Here is an 18,663-nt window from a genome sequence, read left to right as displayed (position 1 = left end):
AGCTTGCAAAATACTTAAGAATTTTATAACTGCCATTTTTTAAATTCAAACACTAGAGTACAAACGCTGTTCTGAAAAAAGAATCTTAATGTTGAAAAGTAAGGTGGATAAAATGTTTCTAAAATCCTTTCCCCCTCCCTTTTTGTCTAGACTATATCAAATTTGTGGATCTATATGGTTTTTAATGGCAGGAAAAACACACTAAGAGCCAAGCTGATAGGCTGTTGCTGAAACTCTTAATGATCTGTTTTATCATCGTGGTCTGGGATTTTGATTTCTTAGGGGAGGAGGTTTGGGGGTGGGGGATGTTTGTTTAACTTCTGTGCATTATTGTGATCACAACACACAGTGGATTAACAACAGAAATTTAAAACAGAGCATCTCTCAATAGACATGAGCTGAAAATGTTGATGTTTGTTAGCAAGAAGCTGTGCTTGTTTCCATGAAAATAAAATGGATGAGAAACACCACATAGATAAGAAGCTTTGCAGATCTCACCTTTTTTCTCACCTGCTTTTTTGCCCAGTGTTGCTTCCTCCAGTCCAGACCCTGAAGATGTTTTTCCTAACTCTGATGATTCTATGAGGGCCCATGTGTTTACACTGCATTTTGGTTTCTCCCTTCCTTCCCCAGGAATTCATGGGAAGAGAATTCAGTTTCTCAATCAGTCTGCTCCATTGAGGCACATTTCAAACATCTTTCTAAATCCCTAGGTGTGCTACAGTTTCTCTGCCCTCCATTTAGGCATCTGGATGGAGAGATGCCTGTCCTGCTGTCTGGTGACAGGAGCAGTGCTGTGACTCATTAGCAATTCTACTTTCCATACCACACAAGCTGGTACAGAACATTGTTTTCCAGAAAATTTGGAGATGATTTTGGGGAGAGGAGGACAGCCTACACAGAGAAAAGCAACTCCAGGACTTGACAATTCAGAAAATCTCAGCTTTTATGTCATCTGAGGAAAGATGGCAAGGGTTAATGATGCAAAAGCAATGCTCCAGCTACTAAGAAAATCAAAATCAAAACATTCGCGCAAAGTCCCTGGTCAAGGATTTTGACAGGATCAGGTCAAGAAATCGTCAATATGCTCAATCTATCTAAATGCACCTCCTTAAAGATTTAGTAATAGATGTAAATAATTTCTGGGATATTTACTATAGTAAATATTAAATAATAGTAATATAGTCTTTAGTAAAAAGACTCAACATGGTGGAGAGGCAAAATCTTAGAAAATCATTTTTAGAGATATATCCTTTTACTGCAGCCCAAATGAAAAAGATTAAAAAGTGAATGATATCAAAGTCAAGAACTACACACATACATTTTAAAAGTGGTATGACCCAATCTCAGGTTCAATTTATGGATTGATTTATACTGCTCTATTTAATTTGAAATATAATACATAAAGCAAAAGTTGAAATGCTACCGATTGAACCAGATTTCATCAACACCTGCTCACATTACATGGAGTTATTTAGATGACCTCAGGGCTCACTCAATTTTTCCAGCACTCTCAACATATCCACCTTCTAAAAAGACAAAGGCAATTCATAGAGAAAGTGTTTTTATACACAAGTAATGATAAAAGGAGTCACTGATGGAATATGGACCATGTGTTAGAGCGTCTTCTCACCCAAAAAGTGATTCACAAAGATTGGTAATGTCACAGAACACACACTAGCAAGTTCCAGCGATTCCTCAAAAATTTGGGGGAGAACACATATGAAAATCAGATCATGAGTATGTGATTTCCCCACTCATTGCTTCTGCCTGACCTTCCCTAGAGAGTCAAGGAACAAACCAGTATTTATTTAGAATAGAGAAATCAGGATTTGAGTGAATGACAAACAACTGTAGGAATAGTAGGTTTTGAGGGTCAGTAAAGAATTTACTACCAATGCTTTCCTGACTACTATTCTTCATTTGAATTATCAAGTTCCTAGAAGCTAAGAAAATATTTCTGTCAGTTTTGAAAAACAAGAAGCTGGTTAAAAAATGAAGAGTAATGGTTAAATTATTTCTTCTGTTTCAGACTACAATTCTTCTTTCTTGGCAGAAAATGTAAATATGTGGGAAATATTAGTTGTTTAACTGCTTTTTCTAATTTTGAGTGATACCTTCTTTGGTCATGAACCTAGGACATACACAGGTCTCTAACCTGTGTCACACATAGTTCTAGAAAAGAGCTTATCTGCACCAGTCAGATTTCCTAGCCATAACACCCTTCTCATGTCCAAGCAGCTGTTGCCAGATGCAGACAGACACTACAGCCACCACAGATCCCTCAAATATACCTCAGGGTTAAAGTCTAGCAGGTCTGCCCAGTGCTTTCTGATCCTTACCCTTTGTCCATGGAGCTAACAGACTTGGAGATTTCCCAGTTTACTCTCTTTTCCCAACAGAAGCCTTATTTTCAAACTCCATACAAATAATTTAAATGTCTATCACTCCCACAAACAAAGTACCAGAGCAGACATTAAGTAATGAATACTTTTTGAACTTTTCAAATTTGTTTCCAGTTTTTTCTTAAATGCTTAAATACTAGTTGGGCATCTGCAGAGCTGCCCAAGGTGGGAAAAATTCTACCACAGAATCTGCACAGAGGATATTTTATTCTGATATTTTGCTCTCTTTATTCAGCTTTGCAAAGGACTGAGCCTGTGTGTTCATTAGGGCAGACTACAGCAGCCAGTGTTCACAGTGCCTATCTGAAAGAACTTAACACTAAAAAGGTATCTGGAAGGTAAAGAATGCCCTTTTTATGGTGCTTTAGTAACTTCTTTTTTGCAAACTATCAGGCTGTTAATCTGAGCTTTTTACATGAAATACCAAACAGAAAACACTCATTTGTAAGCCTCTGTACAAATATTTTGATTAAGAAACTCCTTTTAAAAATCTGATTCTGATTCACATTCAGTGGAGAAAGGGAAATTCAACAGCCTGTGGTTACTCAATAAAGCAAATGCTAGCTACTCCATTACCAACTTAAAAACTTTGATAGAAGAAAATGAAAGCTGAAAAAAGCCAAGGATCTGAACAGTAAGCAAACATTCCTCAGGACCCAACCAAGAGACTGCTTAAGCATGAGCTCCAAACTTCTGAGAAAAGTATGAGTTTAATATATAAAAGACAAAATTCCTTAACAAGAAGGGATACAGTTTGAAAAATAGTTCCCAGGAGCCGTTTCAGCTTTTAAGTCCTATTTTCTCAGTCTGAGATTGTTGTGTCCATGTTAGTTTTGATAAGGGAGCCAGCTCTACTCCCATTGAAGTCCATGGAATACTCCCATTGTCTTCAGGAGGAGCAGAGCTAGACAAAAAGCTGCACAAAGATACCATGATAAAGCAGTCTGGCAGGTACCTCATCTTATTTTCCTAACATTTCTGAAAAAAACTGGGGGGAGGTGGAAGAAGAGAAAAATCTATGCAGCCATTTCTACTGATATGCATTATGCCTTTTATACTAAAATACAGACCAGTGAAGCAAGTGAATGGTTAGCAATATTAATAGCCAGGAGCTTGTTAAACTGCCTGGGATGAAGAGTTTGCCTGCAATTTTACCACTACAGGATATCTTGGAGAAGACTAAGCATTTTGTAATGCTGATATTTTATATGTGCATTCTATAAGTCCCTGATAGGCAGCAGACCCTGTAGTCTTCATTTCAGATTAAATTTATACAGTAAGCTGAATGCTTTATTTATTTTTAAATCCATACTTTCTAAGGGTATGTAGGTTTTCTTGGAAATAAAATTATATCATGAAACCAAAATTGCATTCTGATTTTATGCAGTCCAACTAAGCATTAAAAATGAGTCCTTTTATAATTCAACTTGCAAGAGGAACATGTCTTTTTTACAACAGCAGCTTCCAGTAAACCCCCAACCCCACTTCATCCAGAAGACAAACCACTGCGCCATGTTAATAATGAATGCAGCTCATATCTGCTGTGTTCTGTTAAATTGCTAAAATTGCCCAGATAAACCATTTGAGAGTATGTCAGGTTAAATTAATACAACATGACCTGATCACTTCCACAGCTGGGAAGAAAGAAGTTGGCATTCTTTAAATCCAGAGCTCAACCTGGAGATTATGCTAAATTGCTTCATTCATAGTCCACACTCCTCCACACATGTCAGGAGGACAGCATTTGTCCCCTCTAGTGATAAACAAATTATACATGAAATCAATTCCACTTCACAATAATTTTCCCTATTGGGTATTATCTTTCCTCCTCTGCTCCCTCCAGTTAAGCTTGCATCCTGTAACTTGCTAATGAGCTGGGGGCTTTCTGTTCCAGGTGGCACCCCCTGCCTCGAAGTCATGACATTTCCCATTTCGAATGCTGCTGGCATTTTTTGACAGCTCCTGCTAACCAGCCTTTTTGACCTGCACTAAGAGGAACTCATCTGATCGAATGCTCTAACCTGCCAATCACACCAGCAAATGATCTTCACAGTCACTCCCAAGGCAGGAGGGGAAAAAAAGGGGAGAGTGGGAGAGGGGGAGCGAGAGAGGCAGCTCGGGAGAGTGATGGAGCAGGCGAGCAGGCAGCCTCTGCAGAGACCTAATGAGAGTACTTTAAGTCTCTGAGACAGCTGAAACATTGAAAAACTGGTGGGAAAATTAGGACAGAACGGAATGCCTGGTGCTGTTATTACTGCTTTCTTAACACCCTGAGACCATTTTGAAAGCAATACCTCTGAGATGTGCCATTTTCAAAAGAACAGAAGTTAATTTTACCATATAAATAGAAAACAGATATATTTTTCCCTGCCACTATCAATATGCAAACCTCATAATTCTGCTCTGCCAAATGGCGTTCTTTACAGAATTAATTAGGAGCTGTAAGCTCGTTAAATGAGAAGCTTCACCTAGGGATGATTATGAATATTTTTTGTTGTTGATGTAAGCCATAAATAGCACTTTTAACCTAATTTAAAGCTGGCAACATTTACACCTCTGTATCGACAAATGTTTGCACACAGATACATAAAACAACAAATACAGTATCTGCAGAGTCTAGATGTCGCTTCATGGGCTGAAACCAAGCATAGTCATGATGATGACTCAGTTGTTTTGATTTTGCTCCTTTTATGATGTGACAGATTACTCAGTGCTGAATCTTTCAAGCACACAAGGAGAGATTTAATTGTGTGGATTTTATTTCCCTTCAGACTATAAACTAACTATAAGATTTTGGTACACGTGTAATGCACAGACTGAGCAAGAAAGGTATTAAAAGCAATTGTAAAATAAAAATTTCAGGGAGAAAACTTAAATAAAAAGGTTGTGATTTTACTGTTACAATAAAAAAGTCAGAAAATATAGTGCATGATTAGACTTTATATTAATATCGAAAGAGGGTTGCAGAAGTGGCTGTACAGAACTAAAATCTAGGTTACTAATGGCAGAGAATGATCGCCCATAATTACTCATTCAAAATACATATATGGCCCAAAACAACATTAATAATTTATAACAGACCAAAAAATTATGAAAATACCCAATTTTGTTTCCACTTCTTAAAATATCCAAAGATGCAGTTCCAGGGCTATTCTTCTACATTAGATATCTTTATTAAATGACTATTTAGTATTTTTTGAGTTTTCCTCCTGAGACTTAACAGTTAACACTGGGACGATGTGGGAAAAACATCCATCCTCATCCCACTTATGGGGAAGAATAAATAAATATAATTTATTAGCTGACTTGTAAACTATTGCTACATTTTAAGGCAAGAATCTTCCCACAACTAGAGGTATTCAGTGCACATTTACTTTAATGGGTGGTGCCCTAATACCCAATATTGCAGTGGTCGGTTTACTTTGTTTATTTCCTGGATAATCAGGCAATACAAGCTACAGATGAAAAATGGCACCACAAAGCTTGTCCTCCACAGAAAATATTCTGGTATATGGAAATACAAAATTTCATCTTTTTGTTTGCGATTTGGCTGAAAGTAAAATGCTCTGTGAACTCTGAATGCTGCAAATGGTGCCTGAGAGGCAATGCCTCTCATTAGCTTTGCTGTCTTTCTGGGTTATGGGCTGTGTGTCAGCATTGGAAGCCTCTGCTTTGTCTGGAAACCTCAGTTTCTCCCCTCCAGTGGTTCCACATTCCTCTTAGACAAAGCCTAACTGAGGAGTCACGTGAGGAAATAATCCTAAAGGAGAGGTGACTGTCCATGGGAGAGCAGGGAGAGTGGAGCCCCGCCTTTGCCTCCCTCCCAGTCATTGTCATCGAGACATTGTCCTCGGCGCATTCAAATGTCATCCCAGACTATCAGCCCACTGGAACTCACACGGCCTTTCATGCCCAGACACTTCTTAAGCATGAACAGACCACAAAGACTGTCTAGTGGGAATTGCTTGCTATCCTAATATTAATAATGCAATATAGCACACTTATGGCACAGAGGATTCCGCCTTTTGTCTCCTAAATTTATGAGCAAACAAACAGCACTGCAACTGAGCACATGAGTTCATGCAAATATCACTAATATCTTTCCTACCGCATAAATGACTGTAAAATTACAAACCTCTACACTAAAAATTATTTGAAAGTGAATCTTCACAGTGCTGAAGGCAAGTTATCATGCATTAGAAATGAACTGAAAATAGGCTCCATACTGTGCCATAGTAAAAGGAAATACAGTATTGTCCTTCCAAAAAGTTATCCATAATAGTAGTAATACTTTGTTTTCCTTCTGCCAGCTCTGAAGTTGATTTGGCCATGACAAATTACAATTTAAAAAATTAATGTCAATAAATATGTAGGCACTACTTTCACACCAAATGACATAGAGTATATAACTGCAGGGAAGAAATCAATATCTCCTAGCAATGGAGGTTTTAAATACTTGTCCTACCAAGTGGAGTAAGTAACAATAAAATGTGAAGACCTCCCCTCTCTGTTCTGCTTCCTTCTTTCCTTCTTCTTTCCTAAAGAGACTCCCATTATTTTAGAAATCCTGATCATGCCTACTTGTTTCAGTGTGCTTATTTCCAGGCATAGATGCTCTCCTGGGCTTTCAGTCTCCAGGCTGGACAGGCTTTCATCAGGACTGCTGTTCAGCTTTCTTAGTGAGACCATCCTTCCCAATTCACTTTCCATACCTCTGTGCATTATGTTACTGACTCTTTTTATAAAGAAAATCCAGAGACTGTGCATTCTACTACTTACAAGGAGTGCAATTGAGTGACTGCATTTCACATGACGAGACAAGGTGACCTGTTAGAGTACTGACACAAAAACACCAACAGACATATTGTCTGAGCCTTATGAGCTCCTTGATTGGGTGGTGGATTTCCTTTACTGGGGCATACCTGGGGACCTGAGGGACAGTTCTTCCATCCTCAGTCCCCACATGTCACTTAGGTCAGATGGGCAGTTTATACAAAAACATCCTTGCACTGGACAGCTATTTGCTTAGTCCAGTCCATTTCACCCACTGTGCAGAGTCCAGAGATATGAGGGGATTTTCTTTATGGTTGAATAGAGGGCAAAATTCAGTCTAAAACTTTCATTTTATATCAATAGAAATAAGATAATAGATATCACAAGGAAAATGTAGACCAATGCCTGGAGTTTTTCCCTTGTGTGTTATATTTAGGGTATATTCCGGCAGTGTGGTGATCTTATTCTTCAGTATTAAGTAAAGCACAGCTGGAACAGTCTCATAAAGCCATTATGTTGTTAACATAAGAAAATAATAGCACTAAAAGTACTAGATAGCCAAAAAATATCTTGAATTCTGCAGTTATCTTTCACAGCTTAATACTAATTTAACATTTTACAAAATTGATGTTACAATTTCAACTCTGCTTAGTACTGTCATTACGGGACTCAAACCCAAATTGCTTTCAGCTGCCCTCCACAACTGCATCTTATTAGCCTTTTCAGGAAAGCCAATTTATGCAAATCCAGTATTAGTTAAATAATTAAACTGACCCTCAACATTCATGTATAGACACTGTCTGGCACTAAAAGATGCAAGCGAAATTTAAACCTCCCATCTTCAGTGCTTAGGCTTCCATCTTTTCAACTGCAGCAGCACAATGACTGTTTATACACATCTATCTGAATCCATCTATTAAAAAAATGCATTAAAAAATTAAATTGGCTACTGCTGTGCTTTTATAGCTCTGCTTTTCTCTCCCAATCTGGTTTTACACTGAATTTTGAGATTTCACACATATAAAGCACTACTGGCTACTTTGAGCTTTTGATTAAATCAGCAGTGACAAAATCTGGCTGATCTGCAGTCTCTCAGTCTAGAATTTCTCTTTTATGCAGACCTTTCTCCACTGTAATTACTACAGTTTTATCCCCTGAAACTGCACAGATGAAGACTTAGATGCACAGTATATAGTTTTCCACAGTGTTTTAGCAACATTGGGATACCCAGAACAGAGTAAATTCAGGGGAGTAGTGAATGAAAATTACTTTTCAATACTGACTGCTGGACACACACACTGCTGGACTACAGCTTCCCTGTGGCTTGACTAGGGCAAGGCAGGCAAAAATTATGTTCGCACACAGCAGGGCTGAAGAGACACTCTTAAACAATTTATAAATGCAAAACTGAGGATGACAAACAAAAATGAAACTATTTGGATGGGGATGCAACAACAGTCGCCCCTCTAGCTTGCAAAGAGAAAAAGGTAATTTTCCATAATGATTCTGTGCTGCTGAACACTCCCAGTGATAAGCAACCAAATAACCAGCACTTTTTGCCATTAGAGTGGTAACTGTCACCTCTGCAGCTTTATTCTGCTTTGCACAGCTGAGCTGGCCTGAATGACGCCATCCTCCCCTCGATTGGCTGGGCTGGTGTCAGTTGCTGGCTTAAATGGACACAGAAGAAAGAATTCAGCACCCTGTGACTGACATTCAGGATTGCTGGGATGCATGTGCATGTGGTGAAGCAATACAAATAAAGGCCACTTTTTGTTTTGCTTCAGTGAATTGTCAAAGAGATTTAGAAAGCCAGGGGATCTCATTATGGTAATACAGGTTAAATACTTTAAAAGCATATGGTGTTACCATCCTGAATGAAGCTGTCCCTGCTGGCTCCAGGAAGCAGACAATAGGCCAGAAACACATCTCGTGTCTCTGGCCCACCAATGGGAACTGGGGATTATAAATCACCACAAGAAAACATCACGTGCTATCTGGTATCAGGTAATGCCTTGTCTTTTCAATTACTATTTGACTCATCCTTTCCAGAGAGGAACAAGCTTTAGCCATGTATTCCACTAGCCAAATGAAAACAGAGCTCTAGAGTTTCTTGTCTCAATAAAACAGATCTCTAAAGATGGATGACTTTAGTATATACAGTATAACTCAACAAGACATGTAGAGATGAGGAATGCTTCCACAGAGATGCTTCTTCCCCATGGAGAAAAAAAAAAATCAATGGAGACCATCAGGCACAAAATAAAAACATTTTGCTTTATCACAAAACTTTAAAGATCTGTAGATATGGTCAAAAGGCCCCATCTAATTCAGTGCTGACAGACTTTTCTGTGTGTGGTGATGCTCATTACCACATATTTGCTAATTTTCTCCAGTAGAGAGCAGCCTCAGCATTGACCTTGCTAAGTGCAAATGTCAGGTTTTTCCCCATGGGCCCTGGAATAAATGTGTTGTCTCTTCTTGGAGCCCAAGACAATGACACAGTGTGGCCTACAAAGACCCCATTAGTAGTCCAACTCTGACAGATGTTATCTAACATCTCCTAGGCTACTGCTTTTTCAAGTGGTAAGTTGATTTGTGAGTTGTAGACCGCAGCTGAAGCACTACAGTATTTTAAAGACAGCAGAAATTCTCAGAGATGCACCAGTTTCTGAGGGCTTAAGACCAGCTCTAATCAGTGATGGAGCCAATTACAAATTTACTGCCTTTAGTCCCTCTCCGTCACCAATCTGCTAGAGACTGTTGCTCCCAAAGTCAGCAGATGATGTCTCAGCCATTCCTCCCCTAATCTTTTTGCCTTCCAAACCCTAAAGAAACGTGGATTTAATTCAGTGGGACACTATCAGGGCAGTAACATCTAGCAAGTGTGTGAGAGAAGAGCAGGAGGTGATAACTTCTTATCACAGAAAGATTTGGCACAACACCTTTATAGGGTCTCTCAATTTTATTTCCTATTTTACCCCCAAACCAGGGAAATTAGGGGGGAGGGAGGAAGAGAAGAAAGACATAAGACTAGAATTTTCTTCAGTACCAGGTTCTGGAGGTGGTTGAAGATGGTTCCTTCTTCATGCTTTTTTGTGGGTTTCTCTAAAAAATTCCTTTACAATGTATAAATGCATAAAAATATATAAAAAAATAAAACCTTTCATTTAGACACATGTTAGAGGATTTAGTGAGCACCTATCTACAGATTTTTCTCTTTCACAGCTTCCTGAAGGATACTGGAATACCTCAAAATTCCAGCCCTTCTAACTTCCCTGCCACCTCTATATATGCGTAAAGTCAACCCACAAAATTGAGTGAAACACATATGTACCTACTTTGTCCAGGAGACAAGCCAGAAATATTTGTTTGCTATGGTTGTTGGGTTTTCTAAAATAATCAGATCTGTTTCCTTGCAATATTTGCCCCTTCTATTTTTTATTTATCCCACAATTTGGGATGTTATGTGATCATGCTTGTTGACATTTTAACATCTTGTACTGTTTGCCTCCATCTCTCTAACTCTACTTGCCTTGTTCACCTGTCAACTTCATGGCCCTGGAGAGCTACTGCTATCTTTCCTTTTGCTATTCATGCATCCTTTTGCTTCACTGAGCCTTGTGAATGGAGACTCTGAGAGAATATATTGTAATAAATACCCCTTCCCTAATGCTACGCTCCTGCTGACTGCAGCTCTAATCTTCTGCTAGAGTGACTGACTCACAACTTATCCATTTTACTGACTGAACATCCTGCTTGCCAGTCACTACTCTACTGCTTGAAATCACAGCCACCTGCCATTCACCAGATCTTCTTTTCACATTACCAAAACTCCAGTCTCTTTTCCCAAATCCTTTCATTTTCCACACTGACTCACACCTCTACTTGCTTGGTAGTCTCAGACCTTTAAAGGTTTCCACCCATTCTAATAATTCCTCACTCAAATCCATATCTCATGTCCACAGCTCTCCTACTTCCCTATGAATTTTAGTTTCATGTCATTAATCTCCAGCTCTCCACATGGTACAAGGACCTCTGTTTGGTCCTAATACTTTTCCAGGATTACCTGCCAGTCCCCATCTCACGGCACAAGTCAAATACTACAGCAGGGAGCTGATATGTCATTGCACTGTAAGCACCTAACACAACAAAGTCCCAAGCCACAGTGGAAAAATGTAATCAATATGTACACATCACAACATTTGCCAAGTGGTTTCAGACCTTTCACAATGAACATGCTATTCTGTATTAAAACTGTGGTTGAGCAGCCATAACAGCACAGTGATGTAAGTAGAGGGTAGATTTGGTTTTCTCTTTCTGTTCACATATAAAAATTTAAACCAGTAATTTGTACCTGCTTAAATATATTTCAGTAAGAATTATCCAATGGTTCTTTTGCACTATTTTACATGCACATTTGCAAAAACATTGCATTGCGTATTTTATAAACAAAAAAATTGCATTTATTTGGAAGCAACAGAAAGGAGATTCTGTACATAAGCTTCTACACAAAAGGTCTTTAGCACAGATGGGCACATTCTAAATATACTTTAGATGGATGATAAGTCACGTTAGAACAGACAAGGTTGAAGAGATGTCTGCAGGGACACAGCCCCAGGAAAAAGTAGGGATTAGCTTGTCAATAAGGATGTAAACAGACTGCTCTGAGGCAGCCTCATTTCTGACATTCGAGAATCTTAAATGGTTTGTTGGTGAAGAGCTTGTGCAAAAACTGGGGCAGGCTGTCAGCACCTGAAATCTATTCATTCCAGTTTTTCAGTAGTTACTGCCTGTCAGGCAAAGACTCTACAACATCACAGGGTTAAAAACCCAGTTTTACATAAGCATACAACAGTAAACCCAAATGTAATTCATTAGAGAAAGTTATGTCTGATATTGTATAAAGCAGACTTAGCTAAATATAGACATCATGTGAATATCAACTACATTTATAGGAGACCATATCTTCAAATAGGTATATGAGCAGCATGTGCATTTATCTCAGCTCCCAGAACTTCTGTAACAAACTGTTGAAATGGCCTCAACATGCAAAAGCAACCTTGTCTTTAAAAACAAACAAGAAAAAAAAAAAAGGCAGGCCTTGATTTTTTGAATGAAAAGAATCTGCTCTTAAGGTGTTTCGTGAAAGACTGTGGTATGAAACGATTTAGAGAAGCATAATAAGCAAAGCAGCTATATAAAGAAATACTGCTAATCTGGAAGAGTCTGCCAAGTGTTAAATCCCTCTCAACAAACACTGGGCTGCTGCATATGGGCAGAAGACAATTAATGCCAGGATATAACTCCACCTTCCCCTTGCTGTAATTTGGTGAGTGGCCTCTCTGTTCACCTGGCCTTCCCAGGTTCTGCTCTGCTCTTAAAATACCAGAAGTCATATTACAAACTATTTCACTGCTGAATAACAGTGGTTGAACAAAACTAGTATTAGTTGGTCCAGTGACACAGATCATAATCACTAACAAGACAGCACCTCTTTATCATGAACATCCTTCTGCTACCAAGACTTGCAACCTACTAAATAACAGAATCATAGAATGGTTAGGGTTGTGAGGGACCTTAAATCCTAGAATTTCTCCTCCTTGCTCCAAAATTTAACAACAGAACTTGCAAGAGGTATTTTCTCTGTTCCTATTTTACCAGGGGGAAAAATTATCAGTCCAAATTAAAGGCAAACTATTATTTAATATACCAGCACCAACTTCTGCAGTTTTCAAATGGTCAGTGTCACTCATTCCTGAGTGCTTATACTCTTCATGTGGACTGTAAAACTGCAAAACCAGAGTATCAGCCTGCACATGGACATGCAGTTGAGTTTTGTATTTTGTTTCTTTAAAGATAACTGAAGAACATTTTCAAAGATATCTTTCCAATGATAACTTCTTACCTGCATTGTCAGTTGTGAACACAGGTATTCTTCAATGTTTGCTGTTTGATACACCTTTGCCATAACTATTGTTTTTTCCAAAGGCTCTCATGCTTTCTCCAGTCTCTGGCTGTAATCTTACATTCGGGACAGTAAAAATAGAAGACACTGTAAAAAAGAGTGTCAGTTCAGAAACTTTGGTTTCTTTTTGCAGTAAAAGCAGTAATTTAAAAATATTTAATATATATGATAAACACAACACATTAAATACATATACCACCTATTTCTGCCAGTAAGCACTGCACAAAATCTGAATGGAAAGAAGCTGAATGCATTATGATGGAAATTGTATGGTGCAAACATTCTTAGCTGCATACAACTTCAAAAAACACCCATTTCCAAATTGTGTGTGTTTATTTGTCCTCTACACCACCATACAATTAATAACTTCCCTTTCAAATTCCTGCAGAGAGAACTTAGAAATAGGAAGGTAAAACATGCAGCAAGGTTTTTCAATAATTTGATATCACACATTACATCTTCAGAATCAGTAGAACTGAACTAGTTTGACTTTCTTTTTTTGAATTACCAAAGACAACTAGGCTTGTCAAAAATATCCCAAGAACTCAAAAATCTTTTACATGAAGCAATTCCCTTTTTCATGGGCTAGAAAAACCTTGACGACTTCAATGTCACACCAAGCAACCAGTTATTGGGAGACATGATGATAATAATCACAGTCCAAATGCAAATGGTTAAGAACTAACATATTGATAATATGAAAACTCATTTTTACTTAGATGCCTCAGTCTGATGAGGAAAAATCAATGACTTTTAATATATCCTGAAAACAAACCTCCATTGAACAATGTCCTCATGAGAGCTGCCACTGCATGATTCCATAGGGAAATGCTAAAGAACTAATCAGGGCCATTAGAGTTTTCTTTTTTGCACTAACAACTGGCATATCTGTAAATTTCTGGAACTACTTTTTTCATCTATATGTCTTTAAAAGACCTGGCTATTGCTTTAGGCACAGACCTTCCCACTGCAGTTTGACATCTCAACTTGCATTTCTTATTCTGTTATCCTCGGTGACACACATTGTTAATGACAGATATTTTATGCAAATAAATGAATATGAGCTCTCAAATATAAAAGTAGAAAAGCAGGAGGAATGATTTTTTTTTAAATAGAAAATAACAAGTACCCATATTTAGTAAAAGGGATTCATCTACAGATTACTGCTCAATTTTCAGATGAATGAAAGCTATGCTGCATCATAAATTGCATTGTATTCCTAGACAAGGTGTTTTTAGCAGAACTGCATTGCTCTTATGTTTTTAATGTACTATTTTTAAAAACTGAAAGTGGCTACCTTTTAGACAGAGCTTATCTGGAAATTGAACTTCCAACCCAACTGAAATTATGCCTTGACTTGAATCTAAGCCAAGTAAGACAAGCAAAATTGTGCTTTTCACATAAACTAACTTTGCACACATTTTTAAAATAAACCCTAATAAAAATATACTGTAAAGTATTACAGAGAATACAAATACATAGTACTAAAGGTCAAAACCAGAATAGAAAGTCAAACACTTCATTTTTACTTTTTCAGTGTAGGCAGAATCACCATACTGTTGTGAAATATTGTGATTCTGAGGAAACAATTTTCTGATAGAAAATCACTTGACTGATTCACCCCATTTGCTTTTCTACCCACATATGAGTCTTTCCCTTGTTTTAAGTGCTAAATCCCAAAGTTTGCAATTCAGCATTAGACAAAAATATATTCCACGATGAATACTACTCACTACAGAGATTTGCAAAATCGCTGGTCGTGTCCAAATTAGAAAGCACTAATTTTTTTCTACATAAAGACTCAATATGTTTATAACTATATTTAATTAACTATCAATAGTGTTTCTTGATGTAAAATATTAGCAAAAAGAACTAGAATCACAAAAACTGGTAATTTCACTACACAGTAAACATTTTCTCAACTCTCCAAAGTATTGACTTCTTTGTTTTGTAAATATGTTTACAAGTATATCCAAGTCATACTAAATAGAAATGATTGTAGTATTTGATACTGGGATTGTCCTTTCTTGCATCTGGATTTATGCTTCATAATGATTATCTCCTAGACACAGAAATAGTCTTTCTGTAACTCAAAATTTTACTGGAGGCATTTAGAAGAACCTTGCTTTAAAATATAATGATTTTTCATCTTTATTCTCCCCCCTTCAAAAGGTTTCACTGCTCCTGATGTTTAACGTTATGCAAAGACGTGTTTCTGCCAATGAATATCGCCTTATGGTTATGCTTCTGCAAATAACCTGCTGTGAGCTGATAAAAGGATTAATGCAGCCAAAATTCTTAATCTGTGAAATTACAAATTAAATTCTCATATTAAAAATACCACCCTGAGGTATTTTTTGTGGTTTTAATTCCCCTCTGGTGTTCTGCATACATTGTGCTTGTTAATGACTAGGACAAGACTGTCTCTGTTGGCAGCCTGCTGCAGAGTGATAATGTGTAGGCATTTACTTCACTGATAGAACTGGATTTAACCACTGTCTGATAAACTAAGTGGCAAGTGGGTAATAAGTCCATATTAACAGAAAAGTGCTACTGCAGAATTCAGAATTCAAAATCCTGGCTAGACTAAATCACACAGTCATAAGGATTGAGATGTCACCACTGCAGAGTGATTTTTGTTTTCCATTTGGTGGAAATTGGATAAATGAACTGGCATTCTTGATGTTTCATTAGTTCTGAAGAAAAGAATCTCTGCATCAGTTTCTGCAAAGGCAGACTTTCAACAGCAGCTGCCTTAACTTACACTGAACATTTAAATTTTCTGCTTATCAAGTACCACAGCCAGCAAACTGAGTGCTGGGTCACCATGGCAGAGAAGGAAACTGGGAATCTTTTTGCAGTGGCAGAACACAGTCTGTGACAGTGATGGACATAAATTATTGGTGATATTTTGGTTTAATCTTCATATTCTAAAAATGGGAGAGTGCTCTTCAGAGCAGAGCTGGGAATAGGTACTTGGACAGCCAAGTACAGAACCAGCTCAAAATGTGACTACTACAGCTGTTGAGGATGGAAAAGATAAACTTTAGGAAGACAAAAGTTTTTGTACCGACACGACTGTAACCAAATTCTACTGTGGATGAATATTCAAAAAGAGAGCTTGGTTTTTAGAAGCAAACTTTTAAATCAGCCATAGTTACACACATATGTTCCATTGTTGCATCTCTGAACTTTCTGCCTTGAGGTACTGGATATAGATATTTTGCTAATGGATGCATGTTTGAAAACAGAAAAGAACATACAATGCTGCAATGCAAGCGTCTCTTCACCCTATTGAGTTCAAGCAAAATGCTGACTGTTATTCCCTTGTGAAACCTTTTTATAATAATAGAATCTTCTCTGAATAAAAAATAGCATTCATGATACTATTTTTTCCCTAGAATAAATAGCTGTGTGCTTTTAATGATGAAAAACAACATGCAGACATATAATATAAATGATTTTAAATTACTAAAAAGATAATTGGCAGCATACATTATGATAGGAATGCTTCTGCCAAGCCAACTGGAATGCATTCTGTTTAATAAAGGAAGCAAAAGGATGTATGAAAATAGTGAAAGCATTCTTAGCTAAGAATATCATCTGCTATCCTCTTTGTACAGTTAATTCAGCAAATTAACTGATTGTTTACTTTGTGTTTCCCAGACTTCTGAATGCCAAGTCCTTTCTTAAAGAAGGCTACTGTTAGAACACACAGAGATTCTGTGAATCAAACACAGCTTGATTTTTATCCTGTGTGCTGCAGCTAGTTAAGAATTACTGTATGTTATAAGTGAAAAGCACTAAATATGTAAATTGCATTTTTCCTTTTGCTTATGACAATTCAGAGAATTCTATTGGCTCCACACATAATCAAATACAAAGATAGCAGGCTGCAGACTGCAGAGCAGAGATAGCAAAAAAAAAAAGAATCCATTTTGTCCAAGCTAACTACGTAATTCCAATCTACACAATTGCAGTCACGTATTTTGTGTGTGGCTGCGTGTGTCCATGAGGCTGTCTGTATGTGGAGGCTAGCATACACACATGCATCTGCCTGAACTAGAATCTTTGTTTCTGATCCATTTGGAGGTGGTTATACTCACTATCAGTTAACTCCCATAGCCGTGGGGGCAGATCACTGAAGTACTCGTGGCTCAGAGCTGCCTGTGCTGACAATCTGTTCTTTGGGAAACACTGAAGTAGTTTGGAAGCTAGATCTTCTGCATGGTTCACACAGCTCAGCCTGAAACACAAACAAGAAGGTTTTTCTGGAAAACAGTGTCATTATTCTGTTTACTAATTCCATCTCCAGTCAGCACAGTTGAAACACCAAGTCTTAATAGCCAGGAGTGCTACCAGGAAAAGTGTTCCTTAGGTTAGGGATTTGATTAATCATTTCTGTATTGACAGCTCAAAATTCATACAAATTTTACAGCTACAGAGCATAAAATACACCATATCACATATGCCCTGCCTAGTATGCTAAAGCATCGTGAGCAACAGCATCTTGAAAGCAACTGTTTTGATTCATCCATTTACATTTTATTGAGCATACTGACAAACTGAAAATTTACAGTGCTGGAAACAAATTCTTATTATCATCTGAACACATAAAATCCAAGCTTACAATAACAGCAACATTCACACAACTTAAATAAGTATAAAATTTTAAAATCCAGTGATGCTTAACATGCGACAAACACATTCATCATGTTTTACAAAGACATTTGTCTTTCAGGGAGTACTGACTTCTTATTCGTTCATATACTCACATAGCAGGGAATTGACTTCTCATTAAGTGTTAATGCAATGCAAACATTAAATTTAAGTGAGTTATCTTTTCTAAGCTTCCTACAGAAACTGAGAAAACTTACTGTTTCACTGGGAGCTAAATCCTTGGGAATATTATAAGAAAATATAATCTAAAACGTAATAGACTTGAGTGGAGACAGTGAAATGGTAATCAGCAAGATGTGGCCTGGGTCTAATAAGCTACAGCTGCCTCCTAAATGTCCAAAGCCAGCATGCTTTTTGTAATATGCAGTCAAAAAAACACCTGCTGAATCTTGTTGACATCATGTTGCTATTATTACTAGGAAACTTCATAGATTCAACCATGCCTTTGCTCAGTAAAGATGTCTTACTGGGTAAATGCCAAATTTTATAAAAGGTTTTTTCAATGCACTGGTTTCCCAAAACCAGTAGATAGTAGACTGCAGTCCAAAATAACTCAGCCTTTGAAAAAGATTATGTTTTCCTCTAAAATCAATAATCCTACAGCATGTTTCATGCAAATATTCATTTTTGTCAGCTCAAGCTGACTTTCCAGAAAAAAAATCAAGAAGATGGATTAAGCAGCATTACTCTTTTATTGGGTTGACATGGCATGATTTATATGGAACAGTATGGGCACAGGTGAAAATTGTTTCTTCAACAAAGAATAGACAACACTGCAAACACTAAATAAATATAAAAGATTACTACAGTGAGAAATTTAAGTTACAACTTTTTGTC

At 37.5% G+C, this 18,663-nt stretch overlaps 1 protein-coding gene across 7 annotated transcripts in view; it reads right to left on the bottom strand.

The window, feature by feature from the left end:
* CDK14 (cyclin dependent kinase 14) overlaps positions 1-18,663 on the bottom strand; it is a 440,286-nt gene that overhangs the window by 177,217 nt on the left and 244,406 nt on the right. For all 7 annotated transcript variants that reach the window (XM_054516107.1, XM_036406938.2, XM_054516108.1 and 4 more), the window contains 2 exons: positions 17,253-17,392; positions 13,087-13,233 (listed from right to left, as the gene is read on the bottom strand). In XM_054516107.1, coding sequence (XP_054372082.1) covers positions 13,118-13,233; positions 17,253-17,392 — 256 coding nt within the window. In that variant the 3' untranslated portion in view covers positions 13,087-13,117. The remainder of the gene's footprint in view (positions 1-13,086; positions 13,234-17,252; positions 17,393-18,663) is intronic.

The sequence above is a fragment of the Molothrus ater genome, chromosome 1, assembly GCF_012460135.2.
Source record: "Molothrus ater isolate BHLD 08-10-18 breed brown headed cowbird chromosome 1, BPBGC_Mater_1.1, whole genome shotgun sequence".
Taxonomy (NCBI): domain Eukaryota; kingdom Metazoa; phylum Chordata; class Aves; order Passeriformes; family Icteridae; genus Molothrus; species Molothrus ater.
This window is presented reverse-complemented; position numbering and strand designations above follow the sequence as displayed.